Raw genomic sequence first — 20878 nt, forward strand, 5'->3', positions numbered from 1 at the left:
TTGGAGAAACATCACCTTCTGCCCTAACCGACTCCACCGAATGACCTACGGTAGAGTCATCAGCAATAGACTGAACAGGAGGATGATTTCTACTAAAACCCATCCTGACCCACAAACTAAGAATCACAGGAAGATCCATCTTGCACCTCTCCCAAAACCCTCGTCTCAACATGCCCAGAACTGTGCTCTCCCATCCCCACACTCCTAGGGTCTTCTTGGATTTCCTCAATCAACCATGAACAAACAAGAAAATATTGGCTGCTAGTTCTTGATCAAATAGAGAGTCGGTAAATAATCTATGTCAATGGCACAATAATGCACCTCAAATTTTAATGCGAGTCAAATTACCATCGTTCATAGGCGGATGTGCTCATATTTACATTTTTGCCCAATCCCTATTGAACGAATGTACAATACGGCAACCATAGAACAGATTGCCCAACTTTATCCGAAGTTGTGAATAACAAACGGTATAAAGTGGGCAGTTGCACTGAATAACAATTATGACTAGCACATAATCTAAGTAAATCAATCAATTAATTCAATCAAATTAAATCGGGTTTGATGGACACACAGCAATATGTAACATATCCAATAGTCACAAGTGTTAATATTGCCCAAATTTTTCTCTTTTTCTGAATTTCAAAATCTTCTCAGCTTATTCAGGAGTTGCAGAAAATTTGCAGTTTTTTTCCTTCACAGAGATTCAAGGAAAATTGCATTCACCTGATGATCTCATTTTACTTGGGAGTTTTCATTAAGCTTTCCTGAGTTGATAAGGCTTGCAGTTCTTTTTTATATAATTTGATAGAATTAGAAGAGAAAACTGTTTTTGTTAAAATGGCAAATTGGCAATCCATACATGTTTCTGTTTCTCTATAATAGCAAAAACAATTTTTTACCAGATTTACCATACAACATTTGTTGGTACAGAATTACTCCAAAAATCCAGAAACAGAAAAAATCGATTTTGACTCATAACCAATTTATTGAAACAGAATGGTTGCCATATAGATCCTAACAGTCCTAATGCATTGGATCACTTGATTGTGCACTTCTGGATAATTTGAGTTGAGTGTGGCTACCTCATCGTTATACGGGTAAATCTTGTTGTGCCTTAAAAAAGTAATTTGGTTCAACACTTTTGAAACCACCGTGTTCGTCATTGTACTCATCTTGGTACTCATCGAAAAATTGGGGGTCTACTCAAATCAATCTGAACAATGATTCGCTCATCTGCCTCATCATTCGACGTCGTCTGAATGTCATCTCTTGTGTTGATGTCTTCCACGGGAGTTGTACGATCACTTCTATGCCTAGGCGTCATCTCATCTTCTCGCTCTCCTCCAAATCTCTAATACCAAATAATGCAGTCTCGTTGGAAGATACAGATCAGGAGAGTCAACAATAACATGAACACAAGAACAAGGATAATGTGATTCTTCAAGGACACAGGAAGATTTGCTGCTCTTCAAGGAAGCAACGTAACTTTCCAGGTTTACAAGGTAGAACACTTCGAGACAAAATACTCAACGGAATAGTATTTCATTAATCAATTCTTCACCGCCTCAATGAGCATAGCTCTTACATTTTTATAAGAAACTAAAACCTAATTCTTAAGCCCTAATTGCAATCTATCCTACGACTACGATTAAATTAGAAATTACATCACAAAATTAAAAAAAAAATAACTAGGTAACCCTAATCGATAGATGGCTCCACAACATAAAATATATAATAAAAAAATAAAGAAAATAGGGAGACGACCCCTAAGGTCACGTTTGGTAACACTTATGTTTCACGTTTCTAGTGTTTTTCTATGCTACTGCACAAAAAAACGGAATATTATGTTTGGTGTCCGGTCTGTTTTTTTGTTTTATAAAAACAAACCAGGCAAAAAAAAAAGAACTAAAATACCATTTTAAAAAACAACAAAAACCTTTTCTACAATTTTAAAACGTTTTCATTAGGGATTTGGGAAAACTTGTGCCTGATAAAATTTGTCCTCCTTTCCAAAATCTCCCTCATTAACAAGCTTCAAGCAATTTTTCCCTGATCGAAACCCTAGCAAAGGCATCTTCAAGCCCCAGAAGGTAGACTGAAGATGTACTTCAGCGAACTTAGGAAAACCCTTGTCTCTTCTTCTTCTTCCTCTGCTTGGCTTCTTCTTCTTCTTCGTTTGCTATTTTTTTGCTTGCCCTCTTCCTTATACATTGTACTCTCATTTTTGCAGAAACCCCAAAAATCCAAGACATTCAAAGGATCTTCCCCAACGATCGAAGCTTGATTTCACAGCTTCTTCCTCTCACACACAGACCGAAGCTCAATTTCACAGCTTCTTCCTCTTACATGCCGATCCAAGCTCCACAGGTAAAAGCCCTCTCTGCTTCCTCATCTTCATCTTCTTCTTCCTATGCTTCTTCTTGTTTTTCCTTTTTTGTCTTCCATTGTAGGTATGTGCTACCTCTCTGCTTGTTCTTGAGCTTAGCAGGCAATTTATCGACTTGAGCTTGAGGTACTGTTTGCTGGAGGACTGGAAGACACACCATAGATTGTGACTAAATCATTTTTTGCCATGATTCCATTTTAACTATCCATCTTATGTTGGAATTTTAAATGATTTTAAAAGTATGGATTCAAAATATTATTTTATTTTGTAAAAGGTGTGTTAGAGGGTTGAGTCTTTTCCTAATAAACACCTAAATAGCCATTGGGTGTGCCTATTGGAAGTCTTGTTTGAATGGCTAACAAACAAGACTTGTGGGAAAAGATATGTTTTAGGGGCTTATCGTTTGGAGACGTCTCTTAGTAGTGTCTCTTCCTCTCCTATACAAAAAGAGGAGGTCTTGCCAATTTCTCTAACATCGTTTTGAAAAGTTTTCCTCTCTATCGTAGTGAGTCTTGTCAATGAACTAGTGAGTATTACCTTTGGATACTCTGTATTGTAATCACACTTGGGGTGCTGCCATTTGTGATTGGAGTTATTTTATCTTGGAGGTGAGAACGTAAGGCCAACCCGATCGGCACATATTCAAGGCGTTCAAATACCTTAAGGAAAGTACGTTAAGTACGACTCAACTCAAAGTACAGATTTGCTGATTCAAGTGATACAAAAGGATGTTATTGGTGCTATCAATCCTTTGTCCAACTTCTAATAAGAGGATATTTCGATGACATACATTCTATCCTACAAAACAGATAAGTCTCATACTTATGCCCATATTGTTATTTTTCTAACAATCTTAAGGCATTTGACAAGTATGAGACTAGTGTTCGTCCTATTGAATTACATAATTATTTGTAATTCTGATTTCACAAGTGACAGGAGCTAGTTCTGCCATACCGGTCCACTGTGGGTCCTTTCTCTCCACATTTCACAGCCATCGTTTTGGGAAGATGGGTATATAATTTTTTTTTTATAACTTGATTGAAGGATATTTTTGATGATCCAGTAATGAATCACCATATATGACATCTACGTGCCACAAATGATACAAGGGTATGGCTATGGCTCATAGCCACGGTTAGGTATATATGCCTTTAGTAAAAAAGTTCTACCCCTTATATCATACGTGCCTTGTTAATAAGGAGTATCCAATATTATATGGATTGGAGTTGGAGAGCCTGTTAATGGGCCATGGCAAGGAGGAAATGTAAAACCCTAAGCACTGAAAAGGTGTGGTTAAATTTTTTTTTAATAGTCTAATCAAAAGGGTAACTAACATCCAATCGGTGTAACTCCACCCATATGAAAATATGAAAGGATGTGGTTTGTATCTTGTCCAAGAGAGAGTACGTGGACAAGATGCCTTCATTGGGTCATCCAATCGGTACGACCTAATGATTGCACCACCCCTTGGCTGTTACACCCTTCCATATCCATGAGTTGCAATGGTTAGTAGTGGCACCTCATCTCTAACTGGTTTTGTCATTCTCTTACGAGAGGCTGTTACAGACTTTGGACCATTTCAATGGATTGATTCCATATTAGGCATTACAAAGGCTTGATTTTTGGTTTGATCGGCTGGATCAGACCAATTACTTTCCTGATTCTGGTTTTTTATAATCTTGATATTATGTTACAACACATGGTATTCAGGTTTTTCTTTTCATACAAATGAGTGGGAAAGATATCTGTTCTTGGAATTAGGGCGTGTTTTGCATATAATTTGAATACTTGAACCTTCACACCACTTGGAACGGTCTATTTGCATGAGCCAGTTACATCTATCGATTCTATATATCATGATTGTATTGAATGCCTAGTTCTTGTATTTGATGGAGACCATATTTTTTGGCTGAAATTATTGGCTAGTAAAAGCCGTGTGACCATATTGATTAACCTAATTGATTTTCCATTGAGACAAGTGGTAATGCATAATGGTCAAATACATAATCTACAAGTATTTGAGCATATAATTATGTATGTATAAAGTTACATGGGTTATGCAAGTGGGTTTGGTCTTTTCTTTACTATTGCATGGAAGTGTTTTCAATTGTGATCAATTAGATTTCTTAGAGAAATCCAAAATGTGGCAACCGTTGCAAATCAGATTATTTTATTTTATAAAAGGTTACAACGGTTCGTGGCCATTGTGGGTATTGTTTGGATCAAACCTTGTGTTCTTGAGGGACTACTGTACCGTCAACTTAAGGCCCTAACTTATTTTTATAGAATGGGTCGTAACCATGGCTTTTGCATGAAACATGGTTGATTAGCATGTTGTTTACACCTTTCATGATTTGGGTGGAGTTCATGTATATTATTTGGTTGTTAATGGTTTGGGTATGAGGTGTGACCTATTTTTTGAGAATAGGTTGGAGACCCGATAATAAATTTAGATAATTTGGATGTTGATTTGTCCGATGGATTTATCGGTAAATCAAGTAAAGCCAAGTGACCGTATTTGTTGATCAATTCGGTTGTTGATAGAGACAAGTGACATTGTATGCATATTGGTTGGATGATTATTTCATCGGTATTTGTGTATGTAATTATAAAATTACATGGGACCATGAATTTTATTTGAATGCCATACTATATTTGATATGCAAGTAAAGTTGCATGGGTAAGTTAGTATGGAAGTGTGGGGGTTACAATTTTCTCACAAGGACATTATCATATTATTTTGGCTTGTATCTCTGAATGTGATAAACCCAAAATGTGGGGGTTATTATAAGAATGCATATATTTATATATTGAATCTCTTCTTAAGAGATAAATAAAGTCAAGTAGAATGATTAATCTCTACTTGGAAATTGAATCTAATAAATATGTTTAAATTCATTTATATAAATATTTGGAACATTTTCTTAGTTCAAAGGTAGCATGTATTAATATGTTTGGCGGGTGATTCATGGAATCAATAACATAAGCCTAAGTTATAGGTTCCACCATGGTTTTATTTTTATGGTTTTGTAAGAAAGCCGGATCTGAAGCCATAAGGCTATGAATATAAATGATAGATATATGGTGATGACCAAAGTCAAATTGTATCACGAAATACAAAAGGCATGGTCAGTAGAGAAATAAAGACTAATATGCCTTGGTTGCATATATCTGGTGAGGCTAAGGAAGGTAGCGTTATCAATTCAGTATAATCGGGACAGAAATGACTAATACTATCATATAACCTATGACCACTATTGTGGTATACATCTAAAGGAATGAGCACGTAAGGCCTGTGTCATAGGTCATGTGATGGACACCCAATCTAAGTGAAGAGGAATAATCCTGAATTAGGTTCAAAGGATACAAACGAAGTCACTAGGAGACCTGTTTAGTACTACTAAATGTTTGCTCATTCTGGTTAGATGGGAAAATAGTACCACCACAACGAAAGGAGGATGAGTTTTAGACTCTTAATTAGCCGAATCCTATGAAATGTGGGGAAGTTTTAACTGTGATGCACATTGGCTGACCTAAGTGAATGTAGGAGGTGTGGCCGCCTGCCGATAAGAGTTTTTAAAATGCAAACTCTTTTTACATTCATGAGACCAGGATAGGGGACAAGGCCATATAATGTCCAATTTATTTAAGACGAGGTCTCGAACGTTGACTAATAGGATATGCATGGTGAGCTAGCCAGCTACACAGATGAGGAAAGGTTCAAGAAGTCTGACTTCACCTGTACTCTGTAGCGTAGTTCATCAGACCTAGTATAGGTTCAAGTCCGAAAGACACCACCAACGATGTGTCCTACTAAGTCTAAATTTACTCACTAGTTCAATGTTTTGTTTTATCGATATTTTGAATCTGTGGGGGATTGTTGGAATTTTAAATGATTTTAAAATTATGGATTTAAAATATTATTTTATTTTATAAAAGGTGTGTTGGAAGGTTGAGTCTTTTCCTAATAGACACCTAAATAGCCAATAAGTGTGCCTATTAGAAGTCTTGTTTGAATGGCTAACAAACAAGACTTGTGGGAAACAACATGTTTTAGAGACTTATCTTTTGGAGACATCTCTTAGTAGTGTCTCTTCCTCTCCTATATAAAGAGAGGAGGTCTTACCTATTTCTCTAACATGGTTTTAAAACGGTTTTCCTCTCTATCATAGTGAGTCTTGTCAATGATCTAGTGAGTATTACCTTCAGATACTCTGTATTATAATCACACTTGGGGTGCTGCCATTTGTGATTGGAGTTGTTTTATCTTGGAGGTGAGAACGTAATGTCAACCCGGTCGACACATATTCGGGGTGTTCAAATACCTTAAGGAAAGTACGTTAAGTACGACTCAACTCAAAGTACAGATTTGCTGATTCAAGTGATACAAAATGACGTTATTGGTGCTATCAATCCTTTGTCCAACTTCTATGAGGATATTTCGATGACATACAATCTATCCTACAAAACAGATAAGTCTTATACTTATGCCCATATTGTTATTTTTCTATCATCTTAAAGCATGACCTCCTGAGAAAATCAAACATCACTATAAGACATTTAAGTACCTATCTTTAGATTAATAAAATTTTCAAAGGAATACTACTTCAGACAAGGGATGTAATTTTGCTTAAACTTAGCTGCAGTGTAGTAGATCAAAGCAACAAGGGAAACCATATTGATGCTTAGGAAACCATATGCATATCTAAGATCAATTCAGTGTGCTGTTAAACTCAACTTGGAACCCCATGTAGTAACTTGGGTGAATATAAATCATATTTAATGTCAAAACTCTGTGGCATTGTGTATCTGAAGTTAAAAATCAGGCATTTGTGACACCCAATAAAAAATGGGTTTTGGATTCTCTGCTGTTAACTTTTCTGCTATCTCCAGTTAGGAGCTCTTGGACATGGCTCGTTGTCCTATCCTCTTTAAATGGCTGAGAGTCTGAGATTTTGATTTTGCTAAAACTAAAAAGAAAGAAAAACCAAATTGGTTCATTCCTGTCTCTTTCCCCGTTGAGTCTCTAATGCAGCAGCTTCATATCAAAGCCAATTAACTTCTAGGCATAGTCTCTACTCTCTATCCATCTCAAATTTGAATTTGGTTTTTGGTTACCAATTTGGGCATAGTGTCCAAAGTCAGGTGTATCTTCCTTAGTTGCTGACCTAGAGACTGTTTAATGATTAATTTTTTTGTTTTCTAATCCATAAACTACAATGCTTGCTTCTGAAAATGGACCAAGGATTTTGAAGTTCAAAAAAATACCCTTTTCTGAACTGAACATCTAGGCCACGAAATGCCCCAGGGCTCCTGTCTGTCTCGGTGTTCTTCTATTGTTTAACTTGGTAGATAAAATTCTTACTCTCTTTCTCCATTTATTACTCTTTCGGTTTTTTTTTTTTCTCGTTACTTTATATTGAGGATATATTGGTCTTTCTCTCTTAATTGGCACATGTGATAACGTTTCCTATTGAGAATGGAAACCCATATTGCATATCTCCTTAGAGATCTACTTGCGATATGCATTCCCTGCGGGAATAGCAACTCGGCTCCTTGTGATTCACCACATCTTTATTTCCATATTTTATGTTTCCATTCTCATCCACTTACCTTGTACAAATCCTAAAAGGATCTCACATTTTGTATTCTCTATTAATACTCTCTATTGAGAGTAATCTGTAATGCAATGAATATATTCAATCTAACATGGTAATCAGAGCCACAAAGACTCCCCCGAGTTTCCTCTAATCCTGTTCGCTCCTCAAATTTTTTTTTTTCTAATGACTGAAAGTTCACTCTCATCCACTGCTACCGGTGTCCTCTCTTCCTCCTTGCCGAGCATGCCATCTCCCTCCTTCCCAGACTCACACCACTACATCTCTATCAAGTTAACTTCGAAGAACTTTTTGTTTTGGCAAACACAAGTTGAGCCCTTTCTCGATGGGCTTAATTTGTTTGGACACCTCGATGGTACTACACCGTGCCCTGCCAATCCCACTGATGCTGCTACCTGGCGCCGCTAGGACTCCATGATCTGGAGTCTCCTCCTCTCCTCTCTCTCGGAAGAAGTCTTTTCCATTGTGCTTGGTAAACGCACCAGTCGTGAAATATGGACTGCCCTCTGCACTGCTTACTCATTGCCTTCTAAAAGTCAAATTATGTCACTCACCATGGCCATGCATGATTTGACCCAAAAGCCTGATGAAACTATAAGTTTCACAATTCTTGCAACGTGCCAAATCAATTGCGGCTGAACTTGCGGCTGCCGGTCAGGCTCTACGCCCCAGTGCATTCAATCTTCATATTTATAAAGGACTCAAATCGGATTTTCGTGCCATAGTCTCGTCTCTTCTCACCCACACTGATCCGATTGAGTATGAAGATCTCCACGCCATGCTTCTCAGTCATGAGTTTCTTCATGGTACAACAATGACGACACTTGCTCTCTCTGACCCGCCTGTTGCTGCCGCTTCACCGTCTGCAAATACTACTCAACGTACATCCAACCCTGGCGACATCTCCTCTTCCACTCATGGTGGTCGAGGTAAGCCGTGGTGGCCGGAACCGTGGTGGTTGAGGTGGCCGTGGTGGTACTTTTGGCCAATTCTCTGGTCAATTTTGGTGCGCCATCTGTCGTAGAACAAATCACAGCACGGATCATTGTTTTTACCGCCAGCAACCAGGTTAACCCCTGCCCTTAACCAGTCCTATACCCCATCCGGCCCCTTTCCATCAGTTCACTACACCTATCCGGCCTCTACCCAACCCTACGGTCACCCCAGTCCTCCCCTCCTGCCGACCCCACACCCATCTACTGCTCTCCCTTGGTACCCTGACACCGGTGCAACCCATCATGTCACCCTTAATTTGTACTCTCTTTCTCAATATGATGAGTATACAAGTTCGAATCAACTTCATGTTGGCAATGGTAAGGGCTTACCAATTTTACATCTTGGTTATTCCTCTTTACCCTCTTTCTCTAATCATTCTTTTCATTTAAATAATGTTCTTCATGTCCCATCTATTTCCAAAAGTCTTCTTTCTGTTAATCAATTTACCCGTGATAATAATGTATTTTTTGAATTTCATCCCTCTCACTTTCTTGTGAAGGATCAAGTCACCAAGTCAACTCTGCTGTCCGGTCCGAGTAAAGATGGTCTTTATGAGTTTCCTTCATCTCCATCTCCATCGGCTCATGCTTCAAGTAACATCTCTCTTGATTTGTGGCATCGTCGATCAAGTTGGCCACCCTCATGAACGTCTTCTTTGGTCCATGCTTCGTCAAAATAATTTGTCTTTCTCATCGTCTCGTCTTAGTTTGCTTTTTAGTGCTTGCCAGCAGGGTAAAGCACATCGCCTTACTTTACCAGTTACTAATAGTAGAAGTCTTTTTCCTTTAGATCTCATCCATAGTGATGTTTGGGGCCCTTCTCCTACTGCTTCTTGTAATGTCCATCGGTACTATGTAATTTTTATGGATGATAATTCAAAGTTTATTTGGTTTTATCCCATTTTGCACAAATCTGAGGTTTTACATATTTTTGTTCAATTTAAAGCACTTGTGGAACGTCTTTTTGAACGCAAAATTAAATCGGTTCAAACTGATTGAGGTGGAGAATTTTGAACTCTTCCTTCTTTTTTTCTCCCACATGGAATTTCTCACCGCCTATCTACTCTCCACACCCATGAACAGCAAGGGCCTGTTGAGCGCCGTCATCATCACATTGTTGAGACGGGGCTCACCCTCCTTGCTCAAAGCCATGTTCCCCAAATTTATTGGCATTTTACTTTTGAAACTACCATTTTTCTAATAAATCGGATGCCCTCTATTATTTTTAGTGGTGTTTCTCCTTTTCAGATTATTTTTCACAAAGTTCCTGCTACTCCTTTCTTCGGGTGTTTGGTTGTGTGTGCTTTCCTTACCTTCGTCCTTATAATCATCATAAAATGGATTTCAGGTCTTCTCCCTGCGTTTTTCTTGGTTATAGTCCCTCTCATCATGGGTTTCGCTGTTTTAATCCCACCACTGGTCATTATATTATTGCCAGCCACGTTCGTTTTGATGAGTCTTCTTTTCCATTCTCCACCTCTATCTTGGGTCCCCCACCACCCGCACCCTCTCCCTTGGCTGGTCCTTGGGCTGCTGCTCCCCTTCCCGTTGCACCCCATCCTTCCTCTTCTATGCCCTCACCATGCCAGCCCACACCGCCCCCTTCTCCTGCCACGAATTATTCCCCAATACCCTTGGCCGAACCCTCTCCCTTGGCTGTTCCTCATTCCCCCTCCCCTGAGTCTCCACAGTCCCCACCACTGTGTCTGGGCCTTCTCCATGACATCTATGCACAAACCCGACCCATAAGCCTTTGGCTTGGTCCCTGTGCTTTGACTATTACTAATGCTACTAATGTGTCTGTTGAGCCTACATGTTTTTCACAGGCCTCCAAGTCTGTTGAATGGAGCACCGCTATGTCTGAAGAGTTTAACGCTTTGATTCGAAACGACACTTGGTCATTGGTTCCACCATCTCCCCATCATAATCTTATAGGGTGCAAATGGGTGTTTCGCATTAAACGGAAAGCTGATTGTAGCCTTGAACGTTACAAGGCCCGCTTTGTTGCCAAAGTCTTTCATCAACAGCATGGGCTTGACTATGGTGAGACATTCAGCCCTGTCGTGAAGCCTACCACTATTCGCAGTGTTCTATCTATTGCTATCTCTCAAGGCTGGTCTGTTCACCAATTGGATGTGCACAATGCCTTTCTCCATGGTCGATTATAGGAGGAGGTATACATGTCTCAGCCACCTGGCTTCGTGGATCTGACGAATCCCAACTATGTCTACAAACTCCATCGTTATCTTTATGGTCTCAAACAGGTCCCTCGGGCATGGTTCCACCATCTTTCGGAGTTTCTTATCCATCTCGGTATTCAAGGTTCCTGTAGACGCTGATTTTTTTGTCACCCCCTAATTGGCGATGATGACAACGGGACATGGACGATGGACGACGCACCCTCCCTCTTTTCAGATCCAAAGATACCTGACCCATGGGACCAAGAACCATGCTGAGCACAAAATGATCCATTTTAGGCCAAAAAAACAAGGAAAAATGGCACTGCGTGCCCACGGCGCCGTGGACTCTTCCCACGGCACCGTGGGTACCTTCCCACGGCACTGTGGGGAGGTGTACCGGATTTCCACGGCGCCATGAGGGGGTGTGACAGCAGCCTGCTGATGTCACCCATGGCGCCGTGGAAAAGTCCAGCACGGCGGCATGGACATCTCCACGGCGCCGTGGAGGACTTTTTCGGCCAGGAGAGAGAAAAGGACCCTCCCTATAAATAGGAGGGTCCCCTCCCACATTTCCCAAGGAATTTTGGGTGGAGAGACCCTCCCCAAGTGATTCCTAGCATCTTTTCCCCCTTTTTCACCCTCATTTCCCTTCCTTCTCTCATGAGTGTGTGAGTGCTTGAAGTTTTCTTGTGGCGGACAGATCCTTCGATTGTCCCTCTGAGTATAGAGCGTTTTGGCTCATTGGCTTTGGTATCCCGTCCGTGCACGGATAACCATCGAAACTCCTTTGCGATAGACGTTATTCTGTCTGGTTACTCTTTTCCAAATCACTCGAAAGAGCCGTTACTCTGCCAAGAAAGAAGCAGCGTCGGTCCATAAGTCCATCTCCCCTGAGCCAGGGGCATACAATCATACAGGTATAATTATTGCATTTTTGTTGATCCAATGTAGTCCTTTCATATTTTACCGCTTTAGTCTGCATTTTTCACATATATAATGTAGTTTATTATACTTTAGTTTAATTCATAGCATCTGAATGTAGTTCATAATATCCCCCATCCCCGTAATAAGAGAGAAACAACATTCGTCCTTAAGTAGCATCTAACACAGAGAGACCGGCTTCGGCCGGGCGAGGTGGGTGCCTAACACCTTCCCACACTCGTAACCTGACCCCTTACCTGAACCTTTGGTTGGACCATATGGAGTCACGTAGTCCGATTCCGCTCACCACGGGTAGGGCTACACTTAATGGGTCCTAGACCCTAACCCTAGGTGGCGACTTCTCATTAGGTTAACATATTTTAATGCATGATCCCAATCCCCTATTTATCATATATTGACAATGTTATCCACATCCATACACACACACACACATGTATCTCCCAAAACCCTATGTCACCAATACACCAACAAAAAGGGCTGAGGAAACCTTCATCCCGAAGGACCGCGGTACTTACAGTGGCGACTTCACTGGGGAATACGTGGACAAACGTCCACCCGAGGTCAAACTCTCTAAATAGGTGCTATCAATAAATGACAGAATGTTCTCTCTAAACTTTTATAAAAAAAAAAGAAAAAAAAATATACAAAACAAAAAACAAAAAAAATAAATAAATGAATAAATAAATACCATAATATATTTGTCTGGCTAACCCTTGTGTGTACTAACCGCATCATGCATAGTGCTCGAAGTGAAATCAAACGGCGAGGGTACTCCCTGTCGTGCCTTTACTCCCGAGGAGGTGAGGCACATCATGCTAAGTACTCTGAGATCGGATGATAGCCGCTTCCTGTACCACTTTCTTGCACACATACACTGCATGGGAACTCCTCTTACCCCGTAGTTAGTCGTTGGACCCCATGAGTAGTCATGGGTAATTCGCGTGGCTACAGCCCTTGATATTTACTTGTACGAGTTTAGAATCACCAGCGAGGGTATTCACTAGTGTCTTGTGGAGTGCTCGCAACTCAAAAAAGGCACTAGCTCGATTACTCTGAGTTTGTGTGACCTATTCTCCAGGTATATCAAAAGAACCACGTGCCTACAATTCGCGACCACGAGCGATAGGTATATCGGTTCTGTCAAGGGTGGCCTTGTTCTGTCCTATGAAAGCCTACCCATTACATGCATCATGTAGGAAAATAGACCACATATGATTAGGGTACGACACAAACTAACCTTTGTTAGCTGTAAGAAAGACCGAGTTTAGGGTCATTTGACGATTAACCTGGTTTTGATATGAGATACCGCCAAAGATAAGGAATTCCATAGTCCCACGATGGTCCCTCAAAGAAAAATGGAAGTCCACTTCCATATAATGGAACCTTACATGTCCCTCGAGAGAAAAAAAAGAAGGCATCTCATCTTGACTCCAGACATAATCATCAATGACCCGGTAACTAGGATCTTTCTTTTGTTTGTTTTTTGTTGTGTTCAAAAATTCTTGGGCAATGACGGCATTCGAAGTCTGGCCTCAGAAGGAGTCTGCTGAAACTCTGATGACCACTCCAAGCAATGACGGCATTCGAAGTCTGGCCTCAAAAGGAGTCTGCTGAAACTCTGATGACCACTCCGATTGCTTGAGTCGAATAAAATAATAAAATGAAACAAATGTTATAAAATACAAAAAAATCATAAACAAAAAAAAAATAGATAAATAAAATAAAATTCTTCTTTAGCCTTCTTAGGGTCTAAACTAGGTATTCTTCTCTCTTTCGTAGAAGCACGATTCCGTCCTTATCCATCTGGGTCCGACGAGACGGAAGGTTGACTCGAGCCAACCCACCATTCTCCTCAAGATCCCTGATTCCTTCCAGTTCATCTTCAGAGATATCACTTATGAGTAACATGAATCCTCCGAAGGATCACTTATCTGAAAGTCACATCGAAGATCGAGTGGATAGGCTGCAAGTAGACATGGCCGAAATGCGGCAACTCATGGCACAACTAGTTCAGTCAGTCAATGAACTATTTAGGGGCGGATCCATAGCTGGACCAGCAGAGCAAGAAGTTCGAAAAACTAACCCCGCAACCCTCAAGACTCCAATCATCATACCAGTAGAAGAAGGGGAAGATAGCCACCCTATGGACCCTCCTGAGACTGAAAGGGAGAAGAAAATGAGAGAAAAAGTAGCCGAGTTGGAAGTGGTTGTCAAGGGCAAAGTCAAAGAAAAAGATGAAGAAGACCTGGTGTTCTTTCCCGAAGGGAAAATCCCCGAAGATTTCAAATGGAAATTGGATAAGTTCGACAGATCGGGAGATCCTAGGGCTCATCTCAAGATTTTTGCCACCATTGCCAGATCATGGGGACTTTCTGAAAACCAAATGGGACAGGCGTTCTTATATTCTTTGGCCGGATCTGCTTTGAGGTGGTTAACCCAGCTTGATCACACCCAAACCCAGTCATGGGCCTCTGTGGTTAAAGCCTTCACTAAGCAATATTCATACAACACTGAGATGATATTACTTGAAGAGAATTGGAAACCTTGAGGTAAGAACCAAGTGAAGAGTTCTCAAACTACATCATGCGGTTCAGGGAGAAGGCTGCGAAAATGTGGAACCGCCCTACTGAGGAGGAGCAGGTCGAGATATTGTTAGAAAATCTGTATGGGGAGTACCGTGAGAAGATATACTACTAGCACATCAAAACATTTGATGCTCTTATGACAATCGGGAAGAAGATTGAAGATAAGATCTTTAAAGAAAGGCAGAATCAAGGTATGACCCGTGAAGCATCAGGAAGCTATTCGGCAAGGAAAAGCCTAAGAGCCAAAGGAGGAAATGCTGTAGGGACAAGTAGCCAGGCGGTAGAAGTCTAGGTGGTAGCCACAGGATCCACCCCTCTTGTGATCCAAACTGAATCTGAAGCATCCAGGAGGAATTTCAACTTTGAAGGAATGATGCCCTCATTGTTATTCACCAAGCTCAAGAAACAGGGAATGATCAATTCCGTTCCTCCTAAGCCTGTGGATTTGAACAATCCACCTACCTGGTATAAGCCCAATCTGTACTGTCATTACCACGACCAATAAGGCCATCATACGGATAGATGCCTAGCTCTCAAGCATGCGATCCAGGACTTGATTGACGAGGGTAAAATTGAACTTCAGAAGAAGCAGCCGCCAAATGTCACCATAAATCCTCTACCTAACCATGGAGTAAATATGCTTCAAGAGGATGCCGAGCAAGCAGATCCTACCACCTTGATTCATCCAGTCGGGAAGAGGAAGCTAATAAAGGCACACGTCTATATAGCAATGTTGACCAAGAAAGTTAAGGAGGAAAAAGAACCACAGATTCGACAAGAGGTGTCTCAGGAAGTGGATCGGCCCGATTCCCCTTTCTATCATCCAAAATTAGAAGGTGCCACATGGGTAGAATACCAGATACCTGCATAGAAAATCTCACAACCACTGGTGAAGGAGACCTATTCCCCAGAGTCGTCTACGGGATCAGTGAACATGCTGTAGGAAGAGACACCATTCCAAGATCCTACCACATTGATCCAGCTTATCCCGTGGTATTCAGGAAGAGATGAGCAGTCACGGCAAGCACGGGCAGAAAGGATGCAGATTTGCGTTTATTGCGCCCGAACCAACTGTGACGGGAATATCCAAACAGGCGGGCAACCATGTGACCAAGGTAGAGGTATAGCATCCATCAACCGGCTTCGAAAGTTGGATTTCTTGGAGTATGGATTAGAGGGTCTCAAGATAATGACACCATTGTGCAAGTATGGTTTCTCATCATCCGAAATATCTCACCTGGTTCCTGATGAAGAAGAAGGGACTGAAATCACCAGAGTCACACCTCAGCTCCTTAAAGCAGTCTCAGCACTAGCTATTGGACAAGCTCTGACCAAAGAAGTCTCTCTTGCCCATGTAAGGGGAGATATTGACAACAGCTCAGATGAGGAAGACGACCAAGATATCCACGAGGGATGGATAGAGTATGCCGAGCAAAGTCCAACAATGGAGGACGAAGGAGTAGAAGCGATGGATTGGGTAAATAACATCGAAAGCGATGATAATAATGACCCTACCAGCCTTATTCAACCCGTATCATCAGATGAGTATGAAAGCAGAGATGATGAGGAGATATCATCTCCAGAGGTTCCCAGAGGCGATTGGACGGTGTCCAGAGAAGATTTTGAGCGTTGGAACATGAGCGCCTTCTATCAGGTCGCAGATATACTCGACGTTTCCACCCATACTCAAGAGATCCTGTACAAGGCTACTTCTCTATTTCCAGAACTAGTGTGTAGTAACTTCGTAGCACGTTGTGAGAGCTTGGTGATGCCAAATGAGAGCGATGAATTCGCTCGAACCCTCCATGAGCTGAAAAATATGACTTGGTTAGTCAATGCTTTGGCCTGTGATCTATTCGGAACTCCTCCAGAAGACCTGGTCTTGTATTCAGATTCATTCTCCTATCCAGATCCACCCCGAAGAAGTGAAACATGGGACGCATGGATCAATGATATCAGCCTCGGGGAATTTTAGATTGACCCCACCAGAGGTATCTTTCCTATGGACATCGATGATGAAGGGGAAGAGCCGTTGGAAGAAGAACAATCATCTGAAGAAGATGAAAGTGAGAAAGAATCTGCATCAAAGGAATCCAATGTTGAAGTGTCTGAAGGGGAAGAAGAAACAGAGGATAAGGAATCTTGGCAACCGAGGACACGTCTGGAGAAGTACGAGAACATTTACGGACCCGCACCTTGGGAATTATCATTCCGGGTGAACAAGATCCACCGGGAAGTCGATAAAATCCAGGAAACACTCATGAGGACGGTGGTCTTGGATGATAAGTACCAGGAGGAGCTTCAACAGCTGGAATCTATTAGAGAATAGTGGGCGCTCCCTCAAGCAATTCGCCATTTGGAAAACTCTGTAAAGCTAACTTTGGCCTTGACACAAGACCTATGTGGGACTCCTCCCTCGTCTCCGTATCAGGGTGACAGAGAATACCGCGCATGGGCAAGAGCACATGATGATTTCTATATGTGTCATGTCAATGAGGGAGAAGCAGTAAATGACCCAACAGGGAATATCCACCCAGTTATTTCAACCCCAGAAAAGAGGTCCGAAAGTTCAGTTTCTCAAGGAGAAAAGAAGGATCGCAGCTTCTATAAGTCATTGGTGAAAGCAAGGAAGATGTACCAAGCGGCTTCGGAAGCCTTTCATGCCATTGGCCAATTGATACTAGAAGATCCCCATACAGTCCAGCAGGTTGCTGAAAAGCGAGAAACCCTGTCAGGAATCCTAAATCAAGCCCGAAAGTCTGTCGTGGCCTTGTCTGATGAAGGAGGTAAAACCCGAATTTGTCCCAAAGGTCCTCTTATCATCACTGATAGTGACGAAGAAGATGGGGACTTTTGCCCAGTTCGATTGGTCATTAAAGAAAGAGCGTCAGAGGTGGCAGAAACCAGGAGTGGCCGAAACTTCAAGAATAAAGAGTTGACAGTGGAAAAATATCGGTCTAGCCAGTCCACGGCAGTTGTTGAACCAGAAAACCGAGTACTAGACCAATTGAAGAAAGCCCAAGCCAACATCTCAATCTGGGGTTTATTAATGGCATCACCAACCCACCGAGAAGCTGTTTTGAAAGCTCTTACCAAGGTTCAAGTGCCCATAGAAATGGGGCCTGAGGAATTATCTCACATAGTGGGGGCCACTTATGCCATTCAGTCACTCTTTTTCTCAGAAGAGGATTTACCCCCAGGAGGAAAGAATCACAACCGGGCACTTTACATTACGGTGGACTGTAACTAGAATCAGGTCCCCCAGGTTCTAATAGACAATGGGTCCGCCCTCAATGTGATGCCCCTCAAAGCAGCCAGATGCATGGGTTTATCTCTAGACAAAATGAAGTCGTCCAGTCAAACCATCAGGGCATACGACAATTCCAGAAGGGAGGTGATTGGGATTCTTACCACCAGTGTCAAGATTGGACCAGCCTGCTTTACCATAGACTTCCAAGTCATCGACATTCAAGCATCCTTCAATATGTTGCTTGGAAGACCATGGCTACATTCAACGGGAGCCCTAGCATCAAGTCTTCATCAAAAGCTGAAGTTCATATATGATCATAAAGTGATTACCATTTTTGGAGACCCGAAAATGGTACACACTTTGGCCAACATTGAAGTAGGAGGTTCATCCTCGTAAGAAGTGCAGCTGGGTGGGTTTGAAATCGGCCACATTTGTACTACCTCTGCAAGTGAAGAAGACCAGAGTCTAGGGAAATTCCTGACAATATGGAGCGAAGCCTCTGTAAAGATTATGAGAAAGATGAAATATTTCCCTGGATTGGGATTGGGTAAAAACCAACAAGGGGTACCGGCATTCCCGGAGATACCAGCCAATGCCAACCGTTGTGGATTAGGGTTTAACCTGAAGAATCCAAGAAAGAAAGCCACAGGACAGACGAATAGTATGGTAAATGGTGAGCCATATTTCAAGACTCTGAACGGGTACTTCGTGAAAGAGGGAGAAGACTTCCCTTACTGTGGAAATCCAGAACCATGGTTCAATCAAGAACAGGGCGAACGTCTACCAGGACTAGAAATATTCTTTAAGAACGAAGTAGACTGGATAGCCATGGAATTGGATCAAGCCAGCAAGAAGGAAGTCACAGGGGATCAAGGGATCGGCAAACTGTTCGAAGTAGCAGTGATCATTGAAGAAGAAGAAGAAGGACCGGCACCACATCTTCTCATACAACCTCTCCAAGGATCCGTAGCAAATTGGGCAAGAATGATGGAAGATTTCCATATTAATGAATCTGAAGTTGTAACCAGCTCTAGCATAGTCCTGTCTAGGTCTATATCTGAGTCTGTATCTGAGTCCGGTGGAAATGTCCAGTCCATTGGGTCTGTCTGTACTCTTCCCCTTATCATGAATGAAATTACTGATTCTGAGTATGTTTCTTCTTCTTCTTCCTATTCTTCTGATGATGATAATGTCTTAGAACATCGTAATCTGTTAGAACAATTGGAGCAAAGAAGAGCTCAACCCGTCCGAGAGGATACCCACCCCGTAAATATAGGGACCGATCACTGCCATCGAATAATCAAAATTGGTGCTTCTCTCAACAATAACGAAACATCCCAAATGATCTCTCTCCTCAAGGAATTTGAGGAAGTCTTCGCCTGGTCCTACAAGGATATGCCCGGCATCGATCCAAAGATTGTGCAACATGAATTACCAACATATCCGGAGGCTTGCCCAGTCAAGCAGAAGTTAAGAACGATGCGGCCGGAATGGAGTGAGAAGATCAGGGAAGAAGTAATCAAACAATGGACTGCAGGATTTCTTCAAGTAACTCAGTACCCTCAATGGTTGTCCAATATTGTCCCAGTCCCTAAGAAAGATGGGAAGGTCAGAATGTGTGTGAATTTTCGTGACCTAAACAGGGTCAGCCCGAAGGATGATTTTTCGTTACCCCACATTGACATTTTGGTAGACAACACTGCAGGCCATGCTCTACTGTCCTTCATGGACGGTTTCTCAGGATATAACCAAATTAGTATGTGCCCGGAGGACAGGGAGAAAACTGTCTTCACCACACCCTGGGGCACATTTTGTTACAAAGTAATGCCTTTTGGGTTAAAAAATGCTGGGGCAACATATCAAAGAGCGGCCACGGCTATCCTACACGACATGATACACAAAGAAGTAGAGGTATATGTCGATGATATGATAGTCAAATCTATTGACCGACAAGGCCATGTTGTAGCTCTTAGAAAGTTTTTTGAAAGAATCAAAGAATACAAGCTAAGGCTGAACCCTCAGAAGTGTGTGTTTGGGGCCAAAGCAGAAAAATTACTGGGATTTCTTGTCAGTGAAAGAGGGATAGAAGTGGACCCTGACAAGATAAAAGCCATCACGGAAATGCCCCACCCCGGACAGAAAAAGAGGTACGAGGATTTTTGGGCCGCATCCAGTACATCAGCAGATTCATATCTCGGTTGACATCCACTTGTGAACCTATCTTCAAACTCCTAAGGAAGAAAGATCCGAAAGAATGGAACGAGAAATGTCAAGATGCCTTTATGAAAATCAAAGAGTATCTACTTTCTCCTCCTATACTTGTCCCTCCAGTGTTCGGCGAACCTTTGCTCCTATATTTGTCAGTAGGAGAAACAGCGGTTGGATCAATGATGGCCCAAGTTGGCAAGGCGGATGGAGAAGAGCATGCAATCTACTATGTGAGCAGGAAATTCATCGAGTATGAAACTCGATATACCCCAGTAGAAAAGACATGTACATCTCTGGTTTGGGTAACTAAGCGCCTGAGGCACTACATGGTGTCACATCCCGTTAGGTTGATCTCTCGTATGGATCCAATTAAGTACCTCTTTGAGAAACCAGCATTGACAGAGAGGATGGCTAGGTGGTTGTTGCTATTATCAGAATTCGACATAACTTATGTCAGTCAAAAGTCTGTGAAAGGGCGAGCAATCTCTGACCATCTAGCAGCATTTCCCTCAGAGTATGATTCCCGAGCAACGGAGGACCTCTTCCCAGATGAAGATTTGTACTCCGTAGAAGCCGGACCAACTAGGGGGTGGCAACTGTACTTTGATGGAGCCTCCAATCAAAAAGGATTTGGCGCAGGGGTGTTATTGATAACCCCAGAAGACTTTTACTTGTCGATGGCCTTCAGATTGGAATTTAGTTGTACCAATA

At 41.8% G+C, this 20878-nt stretch overlaps 1 protein-coding gene across 1 annotated transcript in view; it reads left to right on the forward strand.

Moving 5' to 3' along the window:
• Positions 1 to 2349: 2349 nt before the first annotated feature.
• The window catches only part of LOC122665729 (cytochrome P450 CYP736A12-like), a 36697-nt gene continuing 18168 nt past the window's right edge, over positions 2350 to 20878 (forward strand). Inside the window, exons 1-2 of the mRNA XM_043861877.1 lie at positions 2350 to 2370; positions 2454 to 2515. Of these exons, the coding sequence (XP_043717812.1) occupies positions 2350 to 2370; positions 2454 to 2515 (83 nt within the window). The remainder of the gene's footprint in view (positions 2371 to 2453; positions 2516 to 20878) is intronic.

Source organism: Telopea speciosissima, chromosome 6, assembly GCF_018873765.1.
Source record: "Telopea speciosissima isolate NSW1024214 ecotype Mountain lineage chromosome 6, Tspe_v1, whole genome shotgun sequence".
Classification (NCBI taxonomy): domain Eukaryota; kingdom Viridiplantae; phylum Streptophyta; class Magnoliopsida; order Proteales; family Proteaceae; genus Telopea; species Telopea speciosissima.